General features: G+C 55.6%; 1 protein-coding gene across 3 annotated transcripts in view; it reads left to right on the forward strand.

The window, feature by feature from the left end:
* The first annotated feature begins 1,130 nt into the window (after positions 1-1,130).
* Positions 1,131-14,112, forward strand: part of TMPRSS6 (transmembrane serine protease 6) — a 37,494-nt gene continuing 24,512 nt past the window's right edge. Inside the window, exons 1-6 of one of the 3 annotated variants that reach the window (XM_090275334.1) lie at positions 1,131-1,324; positions 5,877-6,073; positions 9,945-10,078; positions 11,201-11,268; positions 11,791-11,975; positions 12,221-12,262. In XM_090275334.1, coding sequence (XP_090131460.1) covers positions 5,878-6,073; positions 9,945-10,078; positions 11,201-11,268; positions 11,791-11,975; positions 12,221-12,262 — 625 coding nt within the window. In that variant the 5' untranslated portion in view covers positions 1,131-1,324; position 5,877. Of the gene's footprint in view, positions 1,325-1,411; positions 1,479-5,876; positions 6,074-9,944; positions 10,079-11,200; positions 11,269-11,790; positions 11,976-12,220; positions 12,263-14,112 lie in introns of those variants that run through there. The other 2 variants (XM_090275335.1, XM_090275336.1) reach the window with 2 other exon arrangements.

Genomic DNA, 14,112 nt, shown 5'->3' on the forward strand with positions numbered 1-14,112 from the left:
GTGCCCAGGTGCCTCTGTGCATGGCTCTCACTCGAGATGGACACGCCTCTGGACCCCATGTACCCCTGCCATTTGCACACAGTGGGCTCCTTACAGAACACACGCAGGAGCATGCATGTGCAAGTGTGTGACATGTGTGAGGTACCACATGGTAGGCATTGCACAGGCAGCCTTCCTTGCCTTCACCTGCAACTCCGTGCACATGCTGACCTGGCCCAGACACACCGGGCAGGTGCACACAGGGTCCCAGGCGTGCAGCTTCCTCGTTAGGACGAACACTGATCAGCCTGGTGACGAGATGGTGCCCACATGTGCTTTGGCGCCCATGGGGTCAGACCTGCCGCTTAGGCTGCAGCTTCGCTCGTTAGCACCACCACTCGCATTTGTGAACCTCACTGTTCTACCTGCTGTCCCACTTGTGATTTCAACGTTGTAGACGTCACATTAAAGAATAAGAAGCCAAGCAGGTGGAACGAATTTAAATAATATGTCTTATTTAACTCAATATAGCCAATATGTTACCATTTCAACATGTAATCTATGTGAAAAATCCTTACTGAGGTATTTGACATCCTTTGTTTGTGCTGTATTTTCGAACCTGGTGTGTATCTCAACCGTGTAGCGTGTCTCAGCTCAGGCTGGCCGCGCCCCAGGTGCTCGAGAGCCACGTGGGGCCAGTGGCCACCAAAATGGACAGCGCAGCTCTATAGAATCAGGTAGAAATGTAAATAATTTCTTGCTAAACAGAAAATAGCATCAACCCCCACCCCTTACTCCACTCTCTTCTCTCTGGTCCCTGGATGGCGTGGGCCCCGCCTCCTTTCCTCCCTTGGCCCACTGTCTCCTCCGGTCTCACCTGTTCAGGTTTGGAGACCCATGTGAGCCCCTGTGTGCATCCTCCAGGCCCCTCAGCATAGTCCCCAGTCCTTGCCACCCCCACCTCATGCTCTAGGGGACCAGGGGCTGTAACCAGGCAGGAATGTCACCAGGCAACGGGCCTCGGGGGAGAGCTCAGATCTCTGGCACCTGCCCGCCAGCCTCCAGGGTGCCCGTGGGGCGGGGCGGGGCGGGGCGGGCCCTGCCTGCCTCCTGCCTCTGGACTGTTTACCTGAGCACAGTCACGGCCCAGGTCCTGAACCCAGCAGCAGGCCCATGGAGCCTGGGACCACAGGCCACAGAGGACAAGGGCCAGACACCCCGGCCATGGCTCTGGGCCATTGATCCAGCCCCAGCTGGCCAGGTGGGGGTGGGGAGACCTTGGCCTAGAAAAACAGAGGCTGTGAGGTCTGTGTGCAGGCCCCGCATCCATTTGCCACTCCCAAAGGTAAGCGGGGGCCTCCCGGATAGGGGATCAGGGTCTATGAGTGACCCGGTAACAGTGCCCACTGTGAGAACTGGGCCTGGCTCCCTGGAATTTGAGCTGTCTATCCTGCTTTGGGGCCAGGTCTGCCGGGCCTCATCAGCCGGAGAGTGACCGGGTGAGCAGAAGGCGAGGGGCCCACGGAGCTGGGGCGGGGGCAGGATAGGGCGGAGCTAGGCCAGGGGCACAAGGGCAGTGGAGGAGCCGCAGGTTCCGGGTGCCAGGAGGCCTGGGGTTAAGTGGGGCTGCTGGTTCTGGGGCAGGGACAGGCAGAGGAGAGGTCTGATTTGCTGACCGAGCACCCCACCGTTACTCTGTAGGGCTGGACATGCTGCCCTCTCCATGCCCAGGTACCCAACCCGGACTGTATGGTGTGGGAGACAGGCCCAGGGTCCCACGCTGCGTGAAACGGGACCCTTAGCCCCCAGGCTCAGAGCTGAATGGAGCTGGCAGTGTGTGTGTGTGTGTGTGTGTGTGTGTGCAGCATGTTCACAAATGTTTATGAAGTAGAAGTGTGCATCTATGAATCTGTGTCATAGATAGGTGTGTGTGCACTCTGTTGCTTCCATCTGTGCACACCTGTGTGTGTGTGTGCGTGTGTGTGTGTGGAAAGGACATTTGCCCCCACCCCCACATCTGGGACACACGGCCACAGCAGCTCGTAGCAGGGAATTACTCTAGGTCCAAATGGCCTCTCTGGAAGGTTGTGGATGAGAACTCCAGCTCCTCCCAGCTCCGCTCTGTCCTGGCTAAGTAACCTTGAGTTAGTAATTTCATCTCTCTATACCTCAGTCTCCCCAACCATTAAATAGAAGCAGCAAGGCCAACATCCCAGGCTGCTGGAGGCTGGGATGAACTGTGGGTGTTGGTGTTGCCCCGTGCAGGGCTGGAATTCAGGACGAGGTGTGGCCCAGCCCTCGTGAGCTCAGCCTCCAATGGGCAGACCAAGGATGCTCCAATGGTCAGAAGGGCAGGAGAGAGAGAAGAGCAGGTTGCAGGGTGGGGTTCAGGTACTCAGACCCAGGGACAAGCCTCAGGTCCCTGTGGCAATTGGGGTACACCCAGTCCTTTCTTCCAGGAACTCACTGTCAGTGGGACAGAGAGGATAGGTCCCAGGGTGAACTGTTCATTGATGGGGATAGCCCAGGACACTGCAGAGGGGCAGTGCCTTTCCTGAGGCACTCTGAGAGGGCTTCCAGGAGGAGGTGAGAGCTGAGTGGAGGTGTGAGAGGGCCATCTAAGAGCCAGCCAGATCAGGAGGTGGGCAGCCCAGGCAGAATGAAGGGTGTGTGATAAAGCTATGCAGTAACAAGGACCTTCAGTGTTCAGGGACCAGTCCATGCTACATTCTACCATATTTATTGTGAGAATCGATAACTGTAAAGGCCAATGCCACTGAGGTGCAACTGGAAAAAGAAGACACAGGCAGAAAGGAGGCAGGAGAAGTCGGCCTGGCCACAGGTGCACACAGCGCCTTGGAGCTATATGGGAAGAAACTGGGATCTTAGCATGCATTCATTCATTCATTCAACAAAAATTATGGAGTGCCGAGTTCTTCTCCTGGAGCAGGGCGCACAGCAATGGCCAGAAGAGAGCCCCGCTCCCCTGCAGCTTGCAGGCAGGGAGGAGACAAAGGACACATAAGCATTTCATGCGATTTAGGTCTCAGAAGTGCTGTGAAGGAAAATGCAGCAGAGAGAGGGGCGTGGTCAGGGAAGGGGTGAAGGAGCAGGCCATGAGGAAAGAGAAGGAAAAGCGTTCCTGGTGGTGGCAACAGCACGTGCAAAGGCCCTGAAGTGGCGTGTACTGGATATGCTGATGTTTGGCAAGCAGCTGGCGGGGCGGGGGCGCGCTGCAGCAGAGGGAAGGAGAGGACAGAAAGCTGAGCAAGGGCCAATCACAACAGGCCCCTGTGCGCTGTGATAAGGGCGGTTTGGGCTCTGTGCTGGGTGGACGGTGGCCATGGAGGCCTGTGAGCAGGGCACATGGTGGGAAGACCACTCGGGCAGTTGTGTGGCGACTTGCTAGGAGGGTGGTCGGATGACTGGCTATTATTGCAGGAGTCAAGGTGACAGACGATGTTGATCTAGATGATGGTGGGAGCCATGGAGGTACCAAGAAAGACCTGGGTTCTGGGAACATTTAGAAGATAGAGCCACAGACTTTCCTGAGGGACTGGGCCCCTGAAACCATGGGGGCATCACCGTATACTAGTAAAAGACAGGAGTGGTGTGGTCACCGTCACAGCTGTCAGTCATCACCGTTGTCCATCTCCTGCTGGGCTGTTGCCCCAAGAGGATGAGAATGGGGTCTCACACTCACCGGTGTGCCCCTCCTGTCCAGCACGGAGACTGACGTCAGGCAGACATGCTCGACAAAAATGGGGTGGCTCAGTCACCGTAGGCAGGGCTCCAGGGCCACCACCATCATCCATGTGCCAGCACCAAGCCTCACTCACAAGTCCGGCTCCTGGAGGCAGCATTCGTAGGAGGAAGCACTGCCCCAGGAGCCTGGAGACCTGGGCTCTCTGCATTCACTCCTTCGTGAAGCATTCATTCGCCTGGCAGGCTATGGGCTGGGTCCTGCAGGGAGCCAGGGCTGAAGAAGACACAGGCCCACTTTCTTGTGAGAGAGAGAGACAGAGCTGGAAGACGGGCCTATTGTTGATCTGACCAAGGACCACCCAAGGGAAGAGGCAGCTTATATGACCAGGCAGCTGGCCTTGGACTCACCCTTAAGGGTCCCCGCAGTCCTTTAGGCAGAGGGTGTGGCTACACAGAGGTGGCATCTCCTGGGCCTGGCGTGATGTGCATGATGGAAATTAGGGCTTCAGCGGGGTGGGCAGCAGCTTGGCCAGGGAAGGTCTTGGTGCCACGGTGCAGGGTTCAGAGGTGGCTGGGAGCTGTGAGAGGATTCTGAGTGGTAAATAGCTGGAGGTGGACAGACCCCATAAAAGCCAGACGGCCTGTCCCGCATGTCTGGATGTCCCCTGGTTAGGGGTGGAGGGGAGTTCCGTGCCCACTTGAGAATCCCTCCCTTCCTTGCACTGGGTGGGGGCCACTCAAGAGGGTCACCACGGCTGGGTGCCAGAAACCCTTGACTGGGAACAATGACAAGAGGAGTGGCAGAAAGTGGAGAAGCAGAAGGGCTGGGGGCCCCTTGAATCCAGCTGGGAGGTCTTTGAGCATCACTGAGGCATCTCATTTTGGGAAAACCCAAGACACAGCCCAAAGGCTCCCCACCCCCACACATGGGGGTTGCATTTCAAAACCACAGCGGCATTTATGGACTTGAGAGGAGGAGACTAACTTCTTAGTGGTCTGGAACCCCTGCTCTGCAAGCAGATGGGTGGATGCAGGGCCTGGTCTGCACTGTGGGAAAGCCTGCCAGAGAAGCCAGATAATACTCAGAAGTTTGCTTGGGGGCGGGAGGGTCTGATGATAGAGCTGCAGACCCAGGGCCCTGGGAGGGATGGCAGTCAGTTATTACTTAATCATGATTTGCTAATTAACGGCTCACTTACAGGAAACATCCAGGAGTAGTGAGGGAGCAGGGAGCCAGACACCTGGATGTGTCCCTCCCCCCACTCCGCCCCCCACTTAGCTGCTGCCTGAAGTTGTGTGAGTGGCTTAGCCTCTTGGGGTTACAATGTTTTCAGCTGTGAAATGGGGCCAGTAGTGAGTGCTAGATATTCAGATCACATTGGGAAAATGAGGCCAGACCAGGAAACCCTGGACGGAGGGATTGCTAAAACACTCTGGGTCTCAGTTTCCTCACCTGTCCAATGGGTGCAGAACCTTGTGAGGTGGTTGGGGGTTTCAGCAGAATAATACATGTGAAGTGTCCACACAGAGTGGGCCTGAGAAAGAGGAATGCACGGGGACAATGGTCCCTGCATCCCTGGGTGACCAGAGGATTCCATCAGGTGATACCTGTGAAATGTCTTCTGTAGACACTAAATGGGTATCAGTGTTTGTCTCCTTCTGCCCTGAAGAGAATTTGGAGCTGGCGGGGAGACAAGAAGGACAGCACTCTTTGCAGGGTAGGTCCCTGGCCCAGCACAGCACTGGCTCGGGGATCCCAGGGCAGGGCTGAGTGAACTGACCGCGTCGGTATTCCGGGGAGCTCTTCTCTGGAGAGCCAGGAGGAACAAAAAGCATTCCCCTGAATGAAGGGAAGCGGGGTTTGGGGAGCCCATGTTTGGCCTTCATGTTATTCAGTTCCTTCTGTGGGTACAGCCTCTCGGGGGGCAGGGTTCAGGCACTGAAACCCCCACCCGTCCTCTGAGCACAGAGAGGTGGATGTGGGTGCAAAGGCTGGAGCTGCTCTGAGCCTTGCGTTCGGCTCCGTGGGCGGGCACAGCACCCACTTTCAGTCACGGCTCCCTTCCTGGTGACAGGGTCCTCCTGCCCCCGAGGCAAGGCTGTCTTACTTCTATGCATTGCCTGCGGGCGGTCAGCAAAGGCTCCCTTGCAAATGCCAGGCCATTTTCAACCGTGGTCTGTTTCCCTGCCAGGATGCCCGTGGCCGAGGCCTCCCAGGTGGCTGGTGAGCAAGGCGATGGAGGTGACAGCGAGGAGGCGGAGCCGGAGGAGATGCTCAAGTCCTCTGAGGACTCCAAGAGAAAAGTCCGAGACTACCTCCGCCTGGTGCCTCTGTGGCTGGCCCTGGTTGCACTGGCTTCAGGGGGTCTCCTGCTCTGGTATTTCCTAGGTACAGGCCTGGTAACTTGGGGTGGTTGTGGGGGGCACATCAGAGGAGACCACAGTTCCAGGTCAGCAGTGCCTAGAGACTCACCTTGGGCAAACACTTCCTCTCTCTGAGTCTCCCCACTTGCGTAAGACAGGGGTGTTGTTGCACCTACGTTCTGGGTCCTGGGACTCAGGCCAAGTGCCTCCAGCTCTCACCAGCCAGGGAATGAGTGCTCTCCCAGCACCCAGTGCTTGTGAACCAACACACCAAAGGATTATAAACATTGCCTCCCCTTGCCTGCAGTCCTCCGGGGTTTTCCCTGGGACTCTGAGCCAGCTGTCTCTTCAGGAGAAGGCCCAGTGGCATCCATGTTTCCTGGCACTAATTAATGCTTGTGTTCACTTGAGCCCCACTTGGAAGCTCCTCTAGGGTGGGGACCACAGCTCTATCACCTCTGAGTCCCAAGGGCCAAGCATGAATGGGGATGAAGAGGAGGACAGACACAGAACTCAGGCATCCAGGGCATTGTCCACACACGCAGAGGTCTTTCACACCCATCTCAGGCACACAGAGAGTTCAACACACAGTGAAAGAGGGGCCTGGGGTGTCCCGAGCATGTGGCCCAGAGCAGGTGGCCCAGTGCCTCTCCCAGGTCCGGAATTTTGGCTTCCCTCTGTGGTATCATAGCCTTTAATCAGCCCCCTGGAAGCAACTGGCCCACGTTCTGGGTCCATTTGTCCACCTATTCATTCATTCACTCATTCATTCAATAAACATTCTTTACCACCTACTATATATTTCTCAAAATCTGATGGAGACTGTCTCATCCTCCCCCTGCCCCCACTCTTGGCTACGGAAAAAAATGGATGAACCAAGTTAGATGGTGCCTGTGAAAATGCTCCATGTACACTGTAGAAGACTCATTCGTTCATTCATTCATTCACTCATTCCTGACCACCTCCTATACACCAGCTCTGGGCCAGGCCCTGAGGATAGACCAGCCTCACCATAACGCATGGCATGTGCTGGGGAGCTGTAGCAGGGAGAAATGATCAGAGACTTCTCATTAAACACTCTGAAAAAGTTAGACAGTATTCTTTTCATTTTTTCTAAAGATTTTATTTATTTATTTTTAAGAGAGAGGGGAAGGAAGGGAGAAAGAGAGGTAGTAAAACATCAATGTGTGGTTGCCTCTTGTGTGCCCCCAACTGGGGACCTGGACCACATCCCAGGCATGTGCCCTGACTGGGAATCGAACCGATGATCCTCTGGTTCTCAATCCACTGAGCCACACCAGCCAGGGCTTGGCAGTATTCTTACTGGCTAAATCTCATGATGCAACTTCAGGTTCATGGAAAGGAACGGGGACTCACTTTGGAGCAGTCATGGGGGATCAGTCTAGGCCCAGCTCCACAGGGGGTCAGGGTGGGGGTAGTTGGAACTAGCCTCCAGGCAGACACCGTTAGGAAGCCCAGGTGGGATGTGAATCCACTTGCCATGAGCCAGAGTGGATGGTAACTCTGCTCAGAAGCAAACAACGTTGGCAGGGAGTGAAAGCTGGGTGTATTTCACCACAGGCAGGAAGCCAGAGCCCCAAATAGCACAGGGCTGCCGATCCCCCCGCTTGGCTGTGGGATAATTAGTCTTCAAGGTAAACCACAGAGCATCAGACTGCAGGGCCAGAAACTCACCTGCCAATGGTCTGCCTTTGCAGATGAGTCTAACTTCTGCTGGTTAGGCTCCAGCAGAAAATTGCCCACCCCCCTGCCCCCGCCCCTAGTGTATGCTCCATGGGGCTGAGTGCCTCCAAGTCTCAGCTGGGGGAAGCTGATTCCACCCTGCCAAGGGGTTAGGGCAGAGGAGGCACTGCAGGGGATGTTTGAGCCATCCCTTCCGCCCTGGCCAGGCTGTGCTCCAGGGACTGGGCATTGGGTGAGAGGACGAATCATCGATGCCCCCTGCTGAGCTGGAAGGGGAGCTGGGCCAGGGGCCTAGGACCCTGGAGTAGAATAAGCCCAAAGGGAGTGGCAGCCTGACCCAGAAAGGGGCCCAGGAGGGGATGGGCAGAGACTGGCTTGCCAAGGCAGATGGGCCCTGGTTCCTGACGCTGCCCAACTGTTTCCCTGGATTTTCCCCTCTCCTGCCCTTCTGGGTGACAACTTTAAGCTTTCTTCTCAAACCTCCTGCACCCCCACCCACTTTGCCACCTGTTTCAATGAGCACATGGAACCATTCAGAAGAAAGGTCCCCTAGATGCTCTCCCTCAGCTGCACCCATTGCTCTGCCCTCACGCCCGTCCCCAAGGTAAACCATGGCTGCCTATTCTAAAGCCAGCTCTCTGGGACCCCACGCAGTGGCCAGGCTGTAGCAACGCTCCTTCTCAATCTGCCAGCACACCTGGTCACCCCCAGCCCCCAAATACAGCTTGATTCCCACCACTTCCACCCCCTCCTCCACGCAGCCTGGGCCAGGCTCCATCGCCTCTCACCCCGACCACCCTCACCTGGGTCTCTCTCACCTGGCCTGCTTCCCGCAGGTCTCCCTGCTTCTGCCCTTGCCTCCTTGGAGCCTGTTCTCAACGCAATGGCAAATTAAATCATTTAACTTCTCTGCTTAAAATCCCCCAGGGCTCCCCTCTCACTCAGAGTAAAACCAAAGTCCTCCCCCATCCCCTCTCCCTGGCTTTCCCCTCACTCTGCTGTTCCTCAAACACGGCAGACAAGCTCCTGCCTCAGGGCCTTTGCACTTCCGGTTCCTGATGCCTGGAGGGCTCTTTCTACCGATTAACATCCACATGGCTGAGGGCAGCACCTTCTGCTCTGGTTTCCACTTACACCACTAACATGTTTATAGTATGTTTGTTGCTAGATTGCAAGCTCTTTAGGGCAGGGGTTTATTTTCTTCATTGTTTTGTTTATTGTTCTACTGGGATATTCCCAGGTGCTCTAGGCCAGTCCGTGCACATAGTAGGTTCCCCATGAATATTAGTTGAGTGAATGAATAAATGAATAGAGGTATAAACCCAGGGCTATGGATCTATTCTCTTCACATCAACCAAAATAGTCTTTGCAAAATAAAAATCTGAGGATATCATCCTGATTTTAAACCTTTCATGGTGTCCCTTGCTCATCTGATAAAGGCCACAATACTCCGCTGATGTCACAGCCTCTTGTTGCTCCATCTGATTGTTCCAGTCAAACAGGTTTTAGCCCTCTTCTTGCCACGCTCCGTCTGCCTCTGGGCCTTTGCACACGTTATTCTTGTTGCCCTGAAAGTACTTCCCTCCCTCCCTTCTTCCTGATTTACACTTTGGTTTTCCCATCTCAGCTGGAGGGTCACCCTGACCCAGGCCTGGTTCTTTGTCATGTGTCCTCAGTAGCACTTCATGCCTCTTCTTGAAGACTCCTAACACCTGTCTTACCCACCACTGTCAGTTCCTCATGGGGAGACACATCTGTCCTGGTTTCCTAGTGTCCTCCACGTACTAGGTACAACCTGGACAATGTGGTAAGTGGAAGGATGAATAGAGGCTGTAGCCCATGAACTTGACCTGGGCCTGTGGGGTTTCCTGGCCTTTATATCACCCACGTTCTGGACTGATCACTGCATCAGCTTCTAACTGGGAGCCCTTGGGACACCATCCAACCTGTGGGCCTCTCTCCTCCCTGGCACCTTGGGGCCAGTTTGTCACTAAATAAACTTTGGATGGCGTTGACGACAATGATAAAGATGAACGAGGATAATAGTGCCTTGGAGGCCCAAGATGTTGGGGGCTGAGCTAAGGGTTCAGGTTGGGGAGAAGGCTAAGGGTTCAGGTTGGGGAGAAGGCATGGCAGAGACAGGGGCCTTCCCTACTGCACCCTGGTTAACCTGCTGGCTTCTTCCTGCGCAGGGTACAAGGTGGAGGTGACCGTCAGCCAGGTGTACTCAGGCAGCCTCCGCGTGCTCAATCGCCACTTCTCCCAGGACCTTGCCCACCGGGAGTCCAGTGCCTTCCGCAGTGAAACTGCCAAAGCCCAGGAGATGGTAGGGGAGGATTTGGGGGATGGGAGGGAAGGAACGTGGGGGTGAGAAGGGAGAGGGAGGGGCCTGTCAATCCCATTGGTCAGTCCATCTGGAGAAGCCCCTGGGAGCAGAGGCCTGTTCTAGGCACGATGGAAGGGGACGTGGCATAGGGCGGTGGGAGAGTGAATGGGCTCTGGCATCAAATGCACTTGGATTAAATCCCGATTGTGCCACTTATAAGGAGCATAACCTTGGGGAATTTAGGGCAGTGCCAGGAAGCTTTCAGGGCCCCCCTGCATCCCCACCTCTCTTGGGCCATGGCTCCCTGTACTGGGGGTGGTCCTGATGCCAGCCCCTCTGCTCTCCACTCTCTAGTCCAGGTCGCAGGGCCACACCTGCCCAACAAGGCAGGGGACTGCTGAGAAGTCATTCCCAGGAGCAGCCCTCAGCCGTGGGAAACAGAGCGGGCGGACAGGCACCTGAGCTATCCTGGCCTTTGGTGGGGGCAGCTCTGAGGCCCACAGCTCTGCCCTGAGCCATACTGGCTGCGCCCCACTTCCAGTCTCTCTTCGCCACCACCCACTGGCGTTCCCCAGAATCACTTTCACATAAACCATTCACCTCACACCCTTGACTCGACCTGTCTCGGGGGCCCACCCAGGGCTCTCTTTCCTCCTCTGTGAAGTGCGTGATGTTAACAGAGCCTGTCTGCAGGGATGCTGTGGGGTTGATAGGAGATAATGTCCCTGCTCCGAGTGCTTTGCTGACACCCAATCCAGCTGGCCCTTCCTCTCGCCAGCTCTGTAGTTGAACATGTGAGAAATCCAGCCAGCTGCGCTCTGTGGCTAGGTGGCTAGGGGTGAGGAGGGGACTCAGGAGTCACGTGGGGCTTCTCAGAGTTGAGTGGCATTTGACAAGGGGGAAGCGGCCATTGGTGGTCTGATGGACGCCAGAACTGAAGGAGGAGGGAGGGGAAAAGTGGATTGGGTGTGAGGTTGTCATGTGTGGCCACTGCCACCATGTGACCATGGGCAAGACTCTCTACGCTGTTAAGCAGGGCCGCCTGGAGGGAAAAAGGGCATCTCGAGGTAGAAGGGGCTTCTGCAGAGGGTCACCAGGGGCTACTGTTTCCCCTCCTTTTAGCTCAAGGCCCTCATCGCCAGCACCCACCTGGGCACTTACTACAACTCCAGCTCCGTCTACTCCTTTGGGTGAGTCCCTGCCCCCCGGGCCCACCCCTTGAACTCAAAGAAGGGAAGGGAGTTGACTTCTGATGCCATGCCCTCATTTTTAAAAATTGGAAAACTGAGGCATGGAGAGGCAATTTGGCTTCCTGCGTGTGACCTTCCTTCACGCGCTCTGTTTCCCCATCTGCAGAGTGGGCACAGAGCCGTGGTAGGGATCACAGGGATGGTGGCCATGCTGTGCCAGGCCCGTAGTAGATGAGGCCCCACTGGAGGTGTGAGTGGGGGGGGGCCCGGCTCCTCCTCTCACATCTGGGTCTGCTACTTTTGACGTGGCCTGCGGCAGATGACCTGTGCCTCCGTTTCCTCACCTGCAAACTGGGGATGTGGCGAGCACCTGTGTGTGGTTAGGAGGCTTCCCTGCAAATGGGAAGAGCAAGGCCTGGGAGGTAGTAAGTGCTCCCCATGTGGGAGCCACAGGAGCAGGGTGCTGGACAGGGGGCTGCAGGCCCCTTACCCAGCCCCCCGCCCCACTTCTGCCCACCTTAGGGAGGGGCCTCTCACCTGCTTCTTCTGGTTCATCCTCCAAATCCCCGAGCACCGCCAGCCGATGCTGAGCCCCGAGGTGGTGCGGGCAGCACTGGTGGAGGAGCTGCTATCCACAGCCAACAGCTCAGCCCCCGCTCCCTACAGGGCGGAGTACCAGCCGGACCCTGCGGGCCTGGTGATCCTGGGTCAGTACTGGGGGGGCAGGGGGCAGGATGGTCTGGTGAGGTGTGGGAAGCTGCGCACGAGGGCTGGGGTGCTCTCAGGGTGGACCGCAGGGGTCCCAGGAGCCAGGACTGGGGCAGGGGCGGCGGGAGGGTCAGCATTCAGAAGAAACCTCAGGCAGGCTGGCTCTGATGGTCTCTTCTAGTTTCATTTTCATTTTATTTATTTATTGTTTGTCTTTATTTGTTTGTTCATTTCCTTTTAACAGAAGCCAGCATAAAAGACATAGTTGCCCTGAATTCCACGCTGGGTACGCTCATTTCATTTTTCTGCTTTTGAGTTGGTGTTCCTCCTGGCTTGAAGGACTGTCAGGGGACCACACGGCTTTTCTGGCGGGTGCAGGGAGCACTGGCCCAGAGTCACCTAGGGGATGCCGTGATGGACCTGGTGAGGGTCCCAAGCAAGGCTCTGGAGGACAGAAGGAGGGGTTGTGCATGTGTGAACACGTGTGTGTGTCATGTACACAAGCACATATGTGTTGCCTGTGCGGGATGTGAGAGTGTGACTACTTCTTTGTCACTGAGTTCAATGTGCCCATGAGCCACTGTTTGCGCTGATGCTTGAACATAATCTTGCTAATTCAATGTGTATCAGTCGCTCTGGGTTTAACACTTGGTCTGCTGGAGATATTTCATGGTCAAGGATACGCCCTCCCCCTTTTCCTTCCCTTTCTCAGCCAGCCAGGCTAATCTGCCCTCTGCCCTCTGCCCCCCCCACCCCTGTGTCATATTGCTAGGGTCACCTTGCTTTTTCCCAAGAGGCTCCGGTCTCCCTGCTGAGCCCTGGGAAGCCCAGCGCCAGCAGGGCCGTCGTGCAGCGCGGGGCCAGGGGTGTGCCATGTCACCATCTGTGTGACTGGCTGTTCCTGGAGCTGTGCAGGGTGCGACCTGGGTCACTGTTCCCTGTGGTCCTGAGCACACGCCCCTAAATCCTCAGGTTCTCTCTATGCTCCTCGAGTTTCTGCCCAGAGCCGAGGCCGGGCTGGGCCTCAGGGCCCCCTCCGGGTGGGAGGTGGAGTTTCAGTTTGGGTTGTACCTTCACTGACCTTCTCTCCTCCCATCTGGCTGGTCCAATGCTGACTTCCTTGGTGGATGGGGGTCATGGGGTCAAAGTACAACTTTCAAATAGTTCCAATCGTGATTCTCAGGCACAGATAGAGTGAGCGCATGTCGGAGATTTATCTCACTCTGCAATGAGGGACCCAGTAGGAAAGTAAAGCTGGTTCAGAGGAATGCAGGGGACACTGATCTATCATTTATCTATCTAGCATCTGTTATCTGTCTACTTTACCTATTTATAACCTGTCACCTCTCTGTCCCTACCTCTCTATCATGTATCTATTATTTGTCTGGTCTATGTATCTATACTTTATTATCTGTCACCTGTCTGTTCTATCTACCTATTCACCTATCTATCTCACGTGGCACTGGTACACTCATAGCCCTGATGTTTGGTCTGGGATGGGCCTTCCTGTTGCCCTGGACTGTCTAAGGTGTCCATGTGTCCCCAAGTTTCTTTGTAGTTACCCTTATTTGGTTCCCTGAGCATCTGGAGTCCCTCTGGGTACACAGTGTCTAATGGGGCAGGGATCACTATTAAAGTCCTTTAAACAGGCCTTTTGAGTACTTCTTTAATGCCAGACCCCATGCCTGTGTGGGGGACGGAAGACGACCGAGTCCTCACCCCTGCCCTCGGAGGAGCTCAGAGCCCCATGAGGGAGACAGGCTCATAAACAGAATCTCACAACACCAGAAGTACCAGTGCAAGAATAGAGGCCCCAGGGGCAGTGGAGAGAGGGAGTCATTTTGCCCTGGGGACAGGGGCTATAATCCAACGTAGAGGATAGAATGTGCCTCTAAAATAAAAGGAGTTACTTCTGACTGGGGGGTCCTGGAAGCCTTCCTGGAGGAGGAGGCAGCAGACTCAGGCATGGGGGATAGGTAGGAATCTGTCAGGTTGAGAAGTGGAAAAGACACTCTGGGCAGAGGAAACAGTGTAAGCAAAGGCAAATTCATTTACATTTTTTCCAGCAAACAGAGATATCTGGCTCCCTAAATGTGTTTCTGATTATCAACAGAGACCAGCACTTAGCTCTCGATG

This window comes from Furipterus horrens, unplaced genomic scaffold (assembly GCF_987537825.1).
Source record: "Furipterus horrens unplaced genomic scaffold, mFurHor1.1.pri manual_scaffold_4, whole genome shotgun sequence".
Classification (NCBI taxonomy): domain Eukaryota; kingdom Metazoa; phylum Chordata; class Mammalia; order Chiroptera; family Furipteridae; genus Furipterus; species Furipterus horrens.